Source organism: Bactrocera neohumeralis, chromosome 3, assembly GCF_024586455.1.
Source record: "Bactrocera neohumeralis isolate Rockhampton chromosome 3, APGP_CSIRO_Bneo_wtdbg2-racon-allhic-juicebox.fasta_v2, whole genome shotgun sequence".
Taxonomy (NCBI): domain Eukaryota; kingdom Metazoa; phylum Arthropoda; class Insecta; order Diptera; family Tephritidae; genus Bactrocera; species Bactrocera neohumeralis.
Genome location: NC_065920.1, coordinates 3,290,291 through 3,303,980, shown reverse-complemented (window position 1 = coordinate 3,303,980; position 13,690 = coordinate 3,290,291). Strand labels below are relative to the sequence as shown.

At 40.2% G+C, this 13,690-nt stretch overlaps 1 protein-coding gene across 5 annotated transcripts; it reads left to right on the top strand.

Annotated features, from left to right (window-relative positions):
• Window positions 1–481: 481 nt before the first annotated feature.
• LOC126754255 (uncharacterized) lies at window positions 482–12,953 on the top strand. 5 transcript variants are annotated; one of them, XM_050466270.1, is made up of 7 exons: window positions 482–557; window positions 2,331–2,671; window positions 8,861–8,992; window positions 9,064–11,945; window positions 12,002–12,385; window positions 12,451–12,567; window positions 12,642–12,953. In XM_050466270.1, the coding sequence occupies exons 2-7, from the start codon at window positions 2,528–2,530 to the stop codon at window positions 12,646–12,648; spliced, it is 3,666 nt and encodes a 1,221-aa protein (XP_050322227.1). In that variant the 5' UTR covers window positions 482–557; window positions 2,331–2,527; the 3' UTR covers window positions 12,649–12,953. The 5 variants fall into 5 exon arrangements, with proteins under 5 accessions (XP_050322227.1, XP_050322229.1, XP_050322225.1 ...); XM_050466272.1 differs by having other exon boundaries at window positions 483–807; window positions 12,645–12,953; XM_050466268.1 differs by having other exon boundaries at window positions 484–807.
• The last annotated feature ends 737 nt before the right edge of the window (window positions 12,954–13,690 follow it).

The window sequence follows — 13,690 nt, the reverse complement described above, 5'->3', positions numbered from 1 at the left end:
ATAAACTCAAAAATATTGATTAAATTACAGCAAATAACATTTTTCAATTTATGTATATTTTTACACTCGATAATATTTTCTTATATGAAGGTTCAAAATAATATCGAACTTCTTATATTGCCATTCACCCGTACCTTAATCCAATCCAATCCAATCCATTTAATGCTCCTCAAAATTTGCAGGATCTCTTATTAGCAAAATTATTTCGTGGTTTCACACAATTCGACACACTGTGCAGCGTCAGCCTGCTGAATTATGCGCCAGTGTGCGTGCGGCGAGTTGCCCGACTGCAAGTGTAGTGGTAACAATAGTCGCGCCTCGCTCGCATACACAACTGCTTCGCACATACAAATGTCTGTGCCGATGTGTGTGCACACCGTGTGATTGTGTGTGTGGGCATGTAAAAATCGTGAGTGCCGCTGTGTGCGTGCAAAATGCTGAAATCGAAACGAGCGTGTGTGTTGCGCTCGTCGCTTTCGAGTTCAGTTCTCGTTTGTACTTGGTCGCGCGCGCGAGTGTGTGTTTTAGTCAGAGGAAAACTTTTACAGGAAAATCAAGTGAAGTGCAAATACTATTTTTTGTAAATAATTGAATTGTGCGCAGTCAGTGTACTAATACCGTTACGCAGATTAGCGGCCACAACATAAACCAAAACACAGGAATACGAATCGAACTGTCTCACACGCCAAAATCCAAGTGAAAGTTTAAAGCGACAACAATAAAACCACTAGTGGCGCTAAACCAAGAAGCCCACTGGTGCTGGTGCCGTTGCTTGGGTCGCTGCATTGTTCGGCAGCGCATACAAGTGTATGTATGTGCAAGTGTTCGTGTGTTTGTGCTTATGGTGCGTTTAATGCCAATGGCTGCTGGTAGATGGCGCTGGCGGCTGCTGTGTGCTTTAATAGGCGCGAGCGAAGTCGCTGACGTCGGTTGGTGCGCCACCAACAACAACACGGTCGCAGCGTGTGTTAATCGAAATGCGTTTTTTTTTTTTTTTGCTATTTTCTACACTCGCGTGTTTTGATAAAAAATATAATGACTCTACGAGCGCGCCGACTTTCTACGTGTTGTGCTCCCAAATATTGCCAGAACAAGTGTGTATTGTTGTTGCTGTGCTCTAAGACGCTGTGTGTGTGCTCCGTAGCGTTTAGCGCATATTTGCAATTGGGTTTCTTCCAGACTCAGCTGTGCTTTGCGCTCAAAGCGCTCGCGTCGCAGCGCAATGTTTCCACGAATGCATGCACGGGAGATGTACGCGACGGCGCCGACGTCTGTAAGACAGCGCATACCCAACGGGACAATCTCACTGCTCGACGCCTTCGTTAATTCTAATAAAAAAAAAGCTCGCGTCCACTTCAATCAAATAGCCATAAATCAGAAAACAAAAATACATTGTAGAAAAATTGTGAGCATAACAAAAACAACAATGCCTTAAGCAACGGCACATCAAGTGTAATGCCAACAACAAACACGCACGCATACCGAAATGTAGTACAACAAAACAACGCATAGCGAGGAGAAGCGCGTTCGCCTTCTACCGAAACGAAGTTGACGTCGCCAACAGCGCGGCTGCTGCTTCGCTCGTGCTATGCTGTGCTTTTGTTGTCTCTTTTTGCTGCTGTAAATTATTCTTTTTTTCTACAACCTCACAAAAGCTATGCTGCAATATCTGTTGCCTCTGCCTTTTCGTTGGTAGCGTCAGCTTTGTTGTTATTTTTTTTTTATTTCTTTTGCAAGTTTCGCGTTGTTGTTTTTGTTTTGTTAGCCGAGAAGTGTTGGTTTATCGTCGGTGTATGCGCTGACTAGAGTGTCTGTGTGTGTGTTCTGTAATTGGCCGCTGATTAGAAAAAGAAAAGAAAAACGTGCGGAATTTGAAATTTAGTGGTGACACAGTGGCTCCAAACATGCCAATGTTTTTAATTTGAAGAGTAGAGAATTCAGTGCAATGAATAAAGTTATTTTTCTTTTATTAATTAAGTGCAGAATTCGCCAAACACATTAAGAACTGATATAAATATGTATGACCATAGAGCAAATTTTCGACTCAAAAGCTCAGGAAAAGGCCAAAAGAACTGAAGAAAGTCGCTTGTTTTTATTATAAATAACAGGGACCAAGAAATAATAAAAACTGTGTGTTCGTTTATAAAAAAAATGTAATCCACTATTCCCCCAAACAACAACGTTTACACTGGCAAAAATAATAACAAAAAGAAAACTTCAGTAAAGTCTGTCAAAGGCATGAATTTTTTTCATTTATTTTTTGGTTTACTGAAAAATTCAAAACTCTAATAATTCTAAAAAAATTAATATTTTTTTTATTTTATATGTAGAAAAATGTGTAAGTTTAATTGCAATTGATTGCATAATAGCTTGAAGGCTACAGGACGCAGAAAATTATCAGTTAAAAATAGCAACAATAAAAAGTGCAACTAAAATTTTAGTGAACTAAAAAGTGTCTGTTTAAAATTCCAAAATAAACGATCTAACACATATACAAAACAAAAATCAGTAAAACAACAGCAAGGAAATGGAGAACCCCCAGTCAACATTTGAATATTTGTGCCGTGTCTGCGCCGCCAACACGAAAGGCAAAAACTCCGTGGCCGAATGTGTTTATATACTGAAGACGCCAGCACTGAAGGATAAAATCGAGCGATACCTGTATTTGACGGTAAGCTTAGCATTTTTTATATACATGCATACATACATTCATATCTACTTGCAAACACATTCATACATAAATAAATACTAAAATTAATAAATATGCGACTATTTCATTATAAATTGTGTTATGTAAACATGGATCGCGGAAAGTGTGGAAAAAATGTAAATAATGCAATTGTGCTGCTGTGTTGGGTTTCTCACACATTTGTATGTATGCATGTGTGCGCAGAGAGAGTGAGGGAGAGATGTCTTGTGTGTATTGGTGACTGCTCTCCTGTTGCTTTTTTTGTGTTGGGAGTTGTGTGTAGTGGAATTTTGAGAATGCGTGCAGCTTGTTTGATTTTTCCTTCCAATTAGAATGATCACAGTTATGATAGTATTGGGCGCTGTGAGGTCAGGATAATGGACCAATTATTGTGCACAATAGAAAAATTATTGAACACCAACAGCAAAAAATTAATCCATTTTAGCTGATATTAAGATCATAAATTATTATTATTTTTGTAATATTTTAAATACACATACATAGTATATATATTATAGTATATAAAACCCCAGAATTGATTTTGAGCAAATTAAAGAGAAATATTTTAGATTCTAGATGGAGTTTTTAGTGTTGAAATTTTCATTGGAAGAAGGTATTTTTAATGTGTCATGTTAGATAGAGACATTCAAGGTTTGTTCCCCTGACTGATGTATCACTTTAATGGGCTTATACTCATACATACATATGTATGTACATACTTACAATATAAGCTTTAAAAGCATTAGATCCAATTTATGGTCGTCTTAATCGTCCGAGATCAAAAATTGCACGTCTAGTGGAGAAATTTGAATCCACAGGCGTAGTACAAAATGTTCCCGTGCCAGTGAGACAAAGAAGTGCCCGTAGTGTCGGGAATATTACTGCCGCTAGCACATCAATTTGAGGAAGACCCAAATCAGTGTCTCACATGTCGTTCTCAAGCGTTGGGCATCTCCGTGACGTCATTGTGGTGAATTTTGCGAAAAGATCTTGACCTACTTCTTTACAGGATCAAATTGACGCAAGAACCGAAGCCGCTTGCCACCAGAATCATCCTATGTTCGTGAATTGGGCTGAGCAACAACTTGAAAATTATCTGGATTTTCATTGGAAAATCATCTTCAGCGATGAGGCTCATTTCTGGCTGAATGGCTTCGTCAATAAACAAAATATACTTGATTGGTCAGACAGCAAATCAAATGTATACCTTGAGTCACCATTGCATCCCGAAAAATTACTTTTGGTGCGGTTTATTGGGCCGTATCTTCCGTGGGAATTGCTACCGCTCAATGATAACCGAGTATTTTTGGCCCGAATTGGGTGATGTGGACTTGCACAGTATGTGGTTCCAACAGGACGGCGCCACAAGCCACACATCGAATGTCACAGTCGCTTTACTGAAAACCAAGTTTGGTGAACGTGTTACCTCACGAAATGGCCCAGTCAATTGGCTGCCTCGATCGTGCGGTTTGACACCGCTAGACTATTTCCTGTGGGGCTACGTCAAGTCTATGGTCTGTGTCAGCAAAACAGCGACGGTTGATGAACTTCGTTCGAAATTCAAACGGGAAATTGCAGTACCGGCCGATTTATGCTTGAAAACCGTCGAAAATTGGGTTCAGTGTCTGAACTTCTGCAAACATAATGGCATCGAATATACTTTCACAAGAATTTCATTGATATCCGAAACCGTTTCTGTTTTATTTAAACATTCGCTCTTATTGCAAAACCCGTTATATTACTAAGATAAAGAAAATCGTTTACAAAATGTATCAGGGTCAGCGCTTGAGGTTCTCCTATCTGCTATAGGTGCTATTCCCATTCAAATAAAATCAAATTGGCCATGATTTACTAAGGACACAAAGAATACTATCAAAGTGTTGTCTTCACTGAAAGCGTGACAATTAATGCCAGAATTTTTTGCGCTTGTGTTAGTGAATTTTATGATGAGAAATAAATTGAACGAGCGAGCAGATAACAAAAAGAGAATTTTAAAGCAAGTAGACACATGTGACTAACACAGAAAACAGAAAAGCGACGCGAAAAGCATTACCCAAGAAAATGCTGATAAAAATAAAATCGACAACAATAACAAAAACATCACAATCAGCTGAAATAACTTGTGCGATATACACAATCTTAGATTCTCATTTATGTACACACACACACACAAACACAGCCGCAAGCAGAGGCTATGCGCCTACACTAGTGTGCGTAAATCTCGTTTGACTGCACCTACACACACGCACCTAAAACTTGTAACGAAAAATTAAAAAGCAAATAAAAATCGATTCGTGATACTGGCACGAGTCGCAAAATTTTACGTGTGTTTGTGTGTGTTGGTGCACTGTGTGGGTTTCAAGCTTAAAATGAAAGCAGAGGGGAAAAGCAAAACAAGCTGCAAAAAAAGTACAGCACTTCAAATCTCAAAGTCAGAACTTCGCAACACTTCGTTTTTTATAAAAAAAATATTTACAGTTAGCTTTTAGCCACTAGAATTGTTCTAGCTTTCGTAAACAGACTTCAGCACGCATACATCGAAACAAAATTAGTCACTCACACAAACATACTTTTGCACATGTAACAACCAAACATAGAAGCAGAAAGCGTGAATTCAGTGGAAAAGGCAATAAAAGTACGCACACACACACGCATACGCTAGTTTTATTTACCATATATTTGTATGTATGTATTTGAATACGCATGAGTTTTGTTATTGTTGGAAAAATTCCATGCCTGACGCTGGCTAACGTTGTGTAGACTCGCTCTGAGGCCATAGAACATAGAATTTGTATTAAATTTACTGCAAAGCTTTCAAAAGGTAAAAGTGTGTCTGTGTTAGTGCATGCTTTGGCATACATACACACACGCAAATGCGCGATGTTGCTCGTGTTGCCCGTGTGTGGAAACGATCACAAGCCAAGTTGAGTTGTAGGAATATTAAAATACATTTGTACAATATGAAAGTTTTCTTTGGATTTGTAGAGGTGATTATTCCAATTTCCAAAATTAACTAGCGCTGGATCACAGGGGTCCTTTCAAGCTGCCGGTTACTGCAGTATCTTTCAGGCAGAAGTCATTGGGGTCAGGAAAGCTGCTGAGAGAGGCATCAAGAAGAAATCACGTAAAGAGTATAATGGATAGCCAAGGGGCAATAAAAGCAATAATTTCACATCACATTTCGTCAGAAAATGACTTAGGGGCATGCAGGAACGCCAAAATCATGTGCAAGGAAGCCGCTTTCTACTCACACGATCTCGAAAAGACTGCAAGATGGTTGTTGTCCTAGTCATAGGTCACAACTTACTGGCATCAAATGTGAGCCGCTTGGTCAACATTAACTATAAGACGTGTAGAAAATGCAAAGAAGTGGTCATGAGAGATACGCTGGAACACCTCTTCTGCTGATGTCCGGCCTTATCTAGAAATCGGCTTAGATATCTAGGAGGTTCACATTTCAAGTGTCTAGTGGAAGTATAAAAATTAGATATAAATTCTCTACTTAACTTGCAAAAAGCGTTGACGTCCTGCATGACGTCAGCTTCAGCACGCATAGATAAGAAAGCTTCATCTGTCATTACTAAGGACCAGTAGGTCTACATATATATGTATGTATGGCGTGTGAAAGGCAGACAGTGTAACCTAACGAAACTAATGAAGGATCTCTTTCGTGGTAGCTTACATTGGTGTTTCTGGCTCATTGCATTCATTGTTGTCCGTGTAATCACTCAAACAAAATTTTAAAAATGATGATTCAAAAAATTTATTTAAAGATAAACTGATGGATCTGATTGAACTGAGCGGCTACACTTTATAAGGCTGTAACTCAAAAATATTTTGAGGTATCGATTTAAAATTTGAGTATGTTAATGTTAGAGGTGCAGGGTTTGTCTGAAAAGTACTTCGGAGCGTCTGCGCACCGACTGGATTCGTTAGAGAGCGTTCCTAGCCAACGAACGAGCCACTGGTCAATTGTCTTCGATCACCTGGAGAGTCCGGACAAACATTTTCGCGCGACGTGTTTCTGTGAGTGGTGCAAGCCGAAAATGCAGGCTTACCCAGATGTTGCTTTAGCAAAAAGTGGTGTGTTTCGGTGGCACCAGGCCTTTTTGGAAAGCCGAAAAGAGGTCGCTGATGAATACCGTGGTAGGAGACCTGCGACTTCGACAAATACCGACAATATGACTTGTGTGCGCAAAGTTTTGAACTCAAACCGCCCAGATGTTAAATTTATCCAAATCTGTGGTTCAGGACATTGTGACGGAGCACTTGAACATGCGCAAGATGGGTGCGAAGATGGTTCCAAAAGTGCTTACTGACAACCAGAAATTACGGCGAGTGGAAGTGTGCCAGAAAATTTGAACATGTCTGACAGTGACGCCGGATTTTTGAATAGCGTAATCACAGGTGACGATTCGTGAATCTTTGAGTTTGATCTCAAGACTAAGAGGCAATCTTCCGAGCATTTTGAGACGACAAAGGGTTTCCAAGCAGCATGCACGTCAGCTCTCAAGGTTATTCCGGAGAATGCCTTCCGTGACGCCTTAAATGCTTGGAAATCACGCTGGCATCGACGCAGAAGGAGCCTATTTTGAAAGTTTTTAAAGAATTGTAACGATTGGTTCAATAAGATTTTTTAAATCAACTCAATCCTCTTACTTTCCGGACAAACCCTGTATAACCTATCGAAATATGAAAATCTTTATTCTTGAATTTTTTTCTAACTGGCTTGACATTTCATTTAAAGATTTTAAGAAAAACTATGATCATAATGAAGAGTTTTGCTCCAGTAAAATACGTCTATAAAACTCTACTAATTACTTAAATACTCTTACAAATTAAAATTCATTAGAACCATTAGACGGTAAATCCAGAATCCGAGATAGCAGTTTAAGAACCGTAAAAGAGATTTGAGAAGTCAAATTTAATAGACTGACTCTGAATTTTATTCAGCCAGAGACCAATCATGATGAATGAAATTTGAATTACGAACGAAGGATGGTTCTCCCCACTTAAGGGTTTTCTGAAGGGTATATACATACATATGTATGGTTATATACATTAACTAATTTCCGGTATATGTATATAGTACATCCTTGAGGCTTCGTTATGTCATAATATAGTATAAGAGGCATCTTGGTTGGTATTTCTGATTTTAGACGTAAATTACTGATATAAAATGTGCTTGCAATCTTCTGAAATGGACTAGTCCTGTCAGGTTCCCCTTTTATGCTTATGTATGTGCTACTTAAAATTATATACGATTACCTGATATTATATGCATATACATACATACATATATACATATGATTCTATATGTGTTTCTCCTCATATAAGTTGCCTGTATATTTCTGATCAATACAGTCTCAATGAAAACAGGTTAGCAGTGTTCAAATGTTGCACAGAATCTTTTTTGCTTTTCTCTCCTTATAAGCTTCTAAGCAGCTAGAGGCGCTGCAATTGGCATTCACTAACAAAGTTGCGCTTTTGCAATGTCAATGTCAATACGTTTTTACAAAATTCACGCGTTCTTATTGAGTCTGTAATATTATAAATTTACGACCGGCTGCTATGTGAGAGCGTGAGGAGTGAGCTCACTAATACATATATACTTATGTACATACTTGTAAGAGAGCTATATACATATGTATGTACACACAGATTTCTTACATAAGAAAAACGCAGCAGAATATAAAATAAAAAGAAGAAAAAATTTTCGATTAGGTTATACCGAAGCCATAATACCCTTCGTAAATAAAAAAAAAGTTTTCCAGACAAGAACTAGATTTTGATCGGTCAGTTTGTAAGGCAGCACTCCGATATCGGCGGTTAGACGAATGAGCAGCTTCTTGGGGAGAGAGGGATTTCAGATATCTAAAAACTGAGGGACTAGTTCGTGTCTATATAGACAGATGGACATTGGTAAATGGACTTAGTTCGTCACGTGGATCATTTCTACATGTATGTACAAATTTTGTGATCTCTGAAGATTTCCTCTGGAAGAGTTGGAGCTAAATGTAGATGAAGTTCTTTATGCCACAATGACATTGTCTAAACTTGTGGAGAAACGGGATGTGGGGTAATTTTACCTAACCTTGTATTATACATATGTACATTCACGAACAATCTTTAAAAAATCGAAAAACTAATCATCTGCATTTCAATTTACAGATTTCAGAAGAGGATATACTGCCGAAGGTGTTATGCAAGGCATGTTTCCGCCAAGTAGAAGCCACAGCATCACTGTCCAAAATCGCCAAGCACACACAAAAGGTTTTCCGTGATTTCATCTTCAATACAAAGGTGTGTTGCCAACACAAGTTAACCCAAAATCCAACACACACCCACTAATTAACGGCATTTTATACTTTTAGTCGTGTTTGCAAGCTGAGAGCAGTGAAAGCAACAACCCCACCAGTAAAGCTCCCGCATCCAAGTCTCCAAAAGAATGTGCATCTGTCGCTCAAGTACCGGAGAGGCCGAAACCGAAGGAGCGCGAGAAACTGGTTGTGCAGAGCGCTGAATCCACACCACCAGCATCACTGCCCGCATCGTCGACATGTTCCCACAAAGACGAGGTCGTCCTAAATGTGTCTGTCAACGATCCGCTGACACGTGAGACCCAGCACAAAATGATAACGGCATCGCGACGTCAGAACTCGCTGGACACCCGTTTCACACCGAAGTCTATTGCACAACGCGGTTTTGCCAGCACACCGAAGCAGACAGAAATTGCTGCTCCCACCAAGAAGCCAACCACGTCGGGTGTCATAAATTTCTTCCCCAATCGGCAACAACAGGTAACGACAGTCACAAGCGGTGGTTACGTAATCGGTTGTGCACCTGAAACCGTGCCCACAAGCAAAACTACAGCCGAGCAGCCTACACAGAAAGCCAATATTTTGCAGCAGAAGCGTAAAAATCTCAAAAATGCACTAAACAATATCAAAGCAGTTAATGCTGGACAAGTTTCCCTGCTGAAGGTCTCACAAAAGCTCGGTCAAAATACACAGGGTAGCCAAGCACAAGCGAAAACTGTCGAGCCGCCAACTTTGTTGGTTGAAGATGATGTACCGGCAGAGCCGCTTCCAGAGAAGATGATAATTGCCGCTACAAAACAACAAAAACATCAAGTGCAAGTTGCGCCCCAGTCCACTCCACATATCGAGCCAACATCCGAGCCACAAATGCAATCGGAACCGACCGATTTGTCACAGTCGGCCAGACCTAGTATTCCTGATGACATCTTGCTCGGTAAAGTAATCAAAGATGGCGATCTCCTCAAACTCATATTGAAAGCACTAAAATGGCCGGTAAATAAAAACACAATGGAGGCGCAATTGGAACGTTTGCGTAACTCTCGTTTTGCCACCATAATGGCTGATCCGAATCTGCTGCAAGACGCCGATCTTACACAAATAATGGGTCCCTATTTGGGTCCTGTTTTGCAGGCGGCACAAATGTTGCAGCAGCAACAGGTAGCAGCCGCAGCTGCAGCAGCTGCAGCTGTCACCAAAGAAACCGAGTTACAAGTGGCAGGCATAACAACAGCGTTGCCGTACAAATTGCCGGCAGAGACTTCAGTGCAATTGGTGCCAGCAAGTCCAGAAGAAGAAACAGAAGTATCCGATGTCACACCGAAGGCAAGTGCTTCGAATCAATCATTGAAGCGAGATGGCGAGAATGATAATATGAAATTAGCTCCGCCCAAAAAGGTGCGAAAAGTGTCGGCACGTGGACGCAGCGCGTCGATATTTAACAGCGATGAATACGCTGCTCTGAATTCTACACTCAATTCGCAGTATTTGAATTCCAAGTCGACACCCGACATACACGTCGATCTCGATCCAGCGGCATTATTTACACATTTGAACATGCTAAGCGGTCTCAGCGCCACCAGCTCGAATGATGCCTTGCTGGCACTGCTACAACGGCAACGTGCCGCTCTTAGCCGCATGCAACAGCCCCAGTCACAATCACAGCCCAGACGCCAGCGTAGCAACTCGATTATTACAGTGCCCGCCAGCGGAAGTGACTTTGTTTTCGATACAGATGACATTATATTGATGGAACCGGATGATTGCACTGAAAGCACAACAACAAACTTGCAAAATAATGGCGATGGAAACGCGGGTAGCTCCTCAAGTCTATCACAAACCGAGTCCGTCACCTTTCCAGTGCCACAACAGGTATCCAAACCCATGATAACACGTCCAATTATAAAACGTCGCAAAACCGTTATACAGGCTTCACCAGCGCGTTTGAATCTTGCCATAAACACTAAGGAAGTAACACCTGTAATCTCAACACTAACTGAGACCGTAGCCTACACTGCAACAACGACAAAATTGGCGGCGGGCTCCTCCAATGTATTACAACCGACAGCAGCGCCGCCAAAGAAACCCTCCAAGACGCAATCCCTCGACAGCCTCAACACAATTGCCACCCAATTCCCTTCCAACATCATCTCAATTGGCACACAAGTACCATCAAACACAACGAATGTGAGCGAAGCCGCACCAACCGCAATTGTAACTAAAGCAACGGAGACTATGCTGACACCTACCGCAGCTGCGGCTACCAGTGTGTCTTCGCTGGCGGGAAGCAATACAACCAGCACGACCAAGGCTGTCACAACGAATGCTGCCGCAGCCGGCAAGACGACTACGCGTAACAGTAATGCAGTTAAAAGACAAACTTCGAGCAAATCAGCGCTTGGTCAACAGTTACTGGAAGCGATTGGACTGCAGAAGGTCGCAGCGGAGAATAAAGATGTCGCTGTAGTGTCTGCAACCACACCAGCGCCGCGTGGTTCAGTACAACAAATACGCAGCGCCTTGAAAAAGTCATTGCAGAAAGCACAGGAGCAACAACAGCAGCGCACCAAAAAAGTTGAGGATAATTCCGAAGAGACGGTGAATGTTGTGAAGGAAGTAGTGGTTCAACCACGGGCCAAACCAGCGTCTAATACACCAGGCGGTCCACTAGATGTGGAGGAGGAAATCAATAAAATCACATTGGTATTGCAGAGCAAAGCCAAGGAAGATAAGAAAATCGAAGAGGCAGACAAACGATTGACCGCGGCGGCGCCAAGCAGAATTCCTGGTATCAGACGAAAACTATTGCCGCCCACACGCAATCGCAAGTCGACAGTTACACTTGTGGCGGATGAAATAGTGGATCTAATCGACGACGAAGAAAATCACGATGCAGCTGAGGGCAAAAGTGTCGCCAAAAACAAGGACAAGGATTTACTGTAAGTAAAATTGTGGTTAAAAAATATAGATATTCTCATTTTATTTGCTTTTATAGCTCCTCAAATGTGGAACAGGAAGAAACCGACGTCTACTTAACTGCCACATCCTTAGCATCGTTACAGCGCCTACACAAAGCTGACGTTAAGGATGCAAAGAGTACTTCACCAACGCGTAGACGTGGTAGAAAATTGAAAGAGGAAATTGAGTTAGAGGAAGATGAGGATGATGACGAGGACGATAAGCCGTTGAAACCCAAAACTGAAAAGAACCCCGGCGACAGGCAAGAAGTTGAACCGCGAAGCCGTACGCCGGCACCACGTCAACGCAGCCGACCACCGCCGGCGAATGGACGCAAAGCGCCCAGTGAGCGTGACTTCGAAAAGGAAAGCGACGACACGGCGAGCGTCAAGAATGACAACGAAAGCACCACCAGCACAGTGTAAGTTGAAGAAGAAGAATAACTTTTGGCCGTCTAAGTTAATTAAAAAACTGTTATATTTTTAGTGTCAGCACGCGGCCATCACGCGTCAGCAAAACGATGTCTAAATATTACAAGGGTCCAGATAAATCGCCCGGCACAACGCGGCGTTCCGCAGTCTCGACGCGCAGCAGTAGGGGGCGGTGAGAAATTGCGTGGAATTCTTTTTATATTTTAATTTAAAAATATTTGTTTAACTTTTTCTTGCATTTTTCAGAAGTTAAGTCATCCGTAAAGCGATTTTTTGTGTGCAACACAAATTGGAGAAAAGGGTTCTCTTATCAGCAGCAGTGAATGATTCTTATATTAAGCCGAATTCCACGCTAAGCGCTGAATAATCATATTCTATTTATGTTACGTTATGTTTTGCGTATATTTCTCTTGTGTATAAATTGTTTCTCCTTTATAAAGCTTATTTTTTTCTTCTGTATGTATATAACGTATACTTATGTATGTATGTATATATAAATATAAATTATAGTTAATAAATTCGTAGTGAAATATTCAAAATATGTTCACATTTCAGATTTAGTGAATTTAAAAATCCAAAGTGTGACAGCATTTATTTCGAAGTATTTTTAGTTTACTTTTTAGTTAAAAATTTGGGTTTAAATAAATATTTTAGTTACTTTTTTCATTAAATATAAAATTATTTAAATTCTATAAAATTATTTTGAATTAATTACACTTAAAATATATTTAACACACACACTCATACATGTATGTACATATATATTGTATTTTATCACTTTTACTTGTATAAATAAGGAAGTTTACGTTACAAATACAATGAATTGCTGAATTAATATTAAAATTGTTTCATTAAAAGGCCGAAAAAATAATAATATAAACAACTAATCGTATGAAATGTTATATGTGCTTATGAAAGTTCATAGTATATGTACATACATATATCTGAGTGTACATATTTACATCATTACACAAAAGTTGGTATGTACTCCCTTATCAGCGCTCATTTATCAGTGTTTGCCACCCACGCATGTCACGCAACAACCAAGCTTATTTTACCATGAATTAATATACATATAAACAAAAAAAACACTGCGTGTGAAAGTGAAATTAGCCAAAAATATTAAACAACGCCCAAAAGAAACTAAATGAACACAGAAACATTTTTTCTCAATGACGATTCTGCCATATACTTGTACATAAATTAAATAAACCTTCTATATGACGAACTGTATGTGGTTGGTTTAATGCAAATAAATATGTAAGAAATTTTTCTAGCAACCAAACCAAAGGCCA

Coding starts and splice junctions, on each gene's coding strand:
- LOC126754255 (XM_050466270.1), top strand. CDS start 2,528: ATGGAGAACCCCCAGTCAACATTTGAATATTTGTGCCGTGTCTGCGCC. Junction 2,672..8,860: donor AGCGATACCTGTATTTGACG/GTAAGCTTAGCA, acceptor TTCAATTTACAG/ATTTCAGAAGAGGATATACT. Junction 8,993..9,063: donor ATTTCATCTTCAATACAAAG/GTGTGTTGCCAA, acceptor TTATACTTTTAG/TCGTGTTTGCAAGCTGAGAG.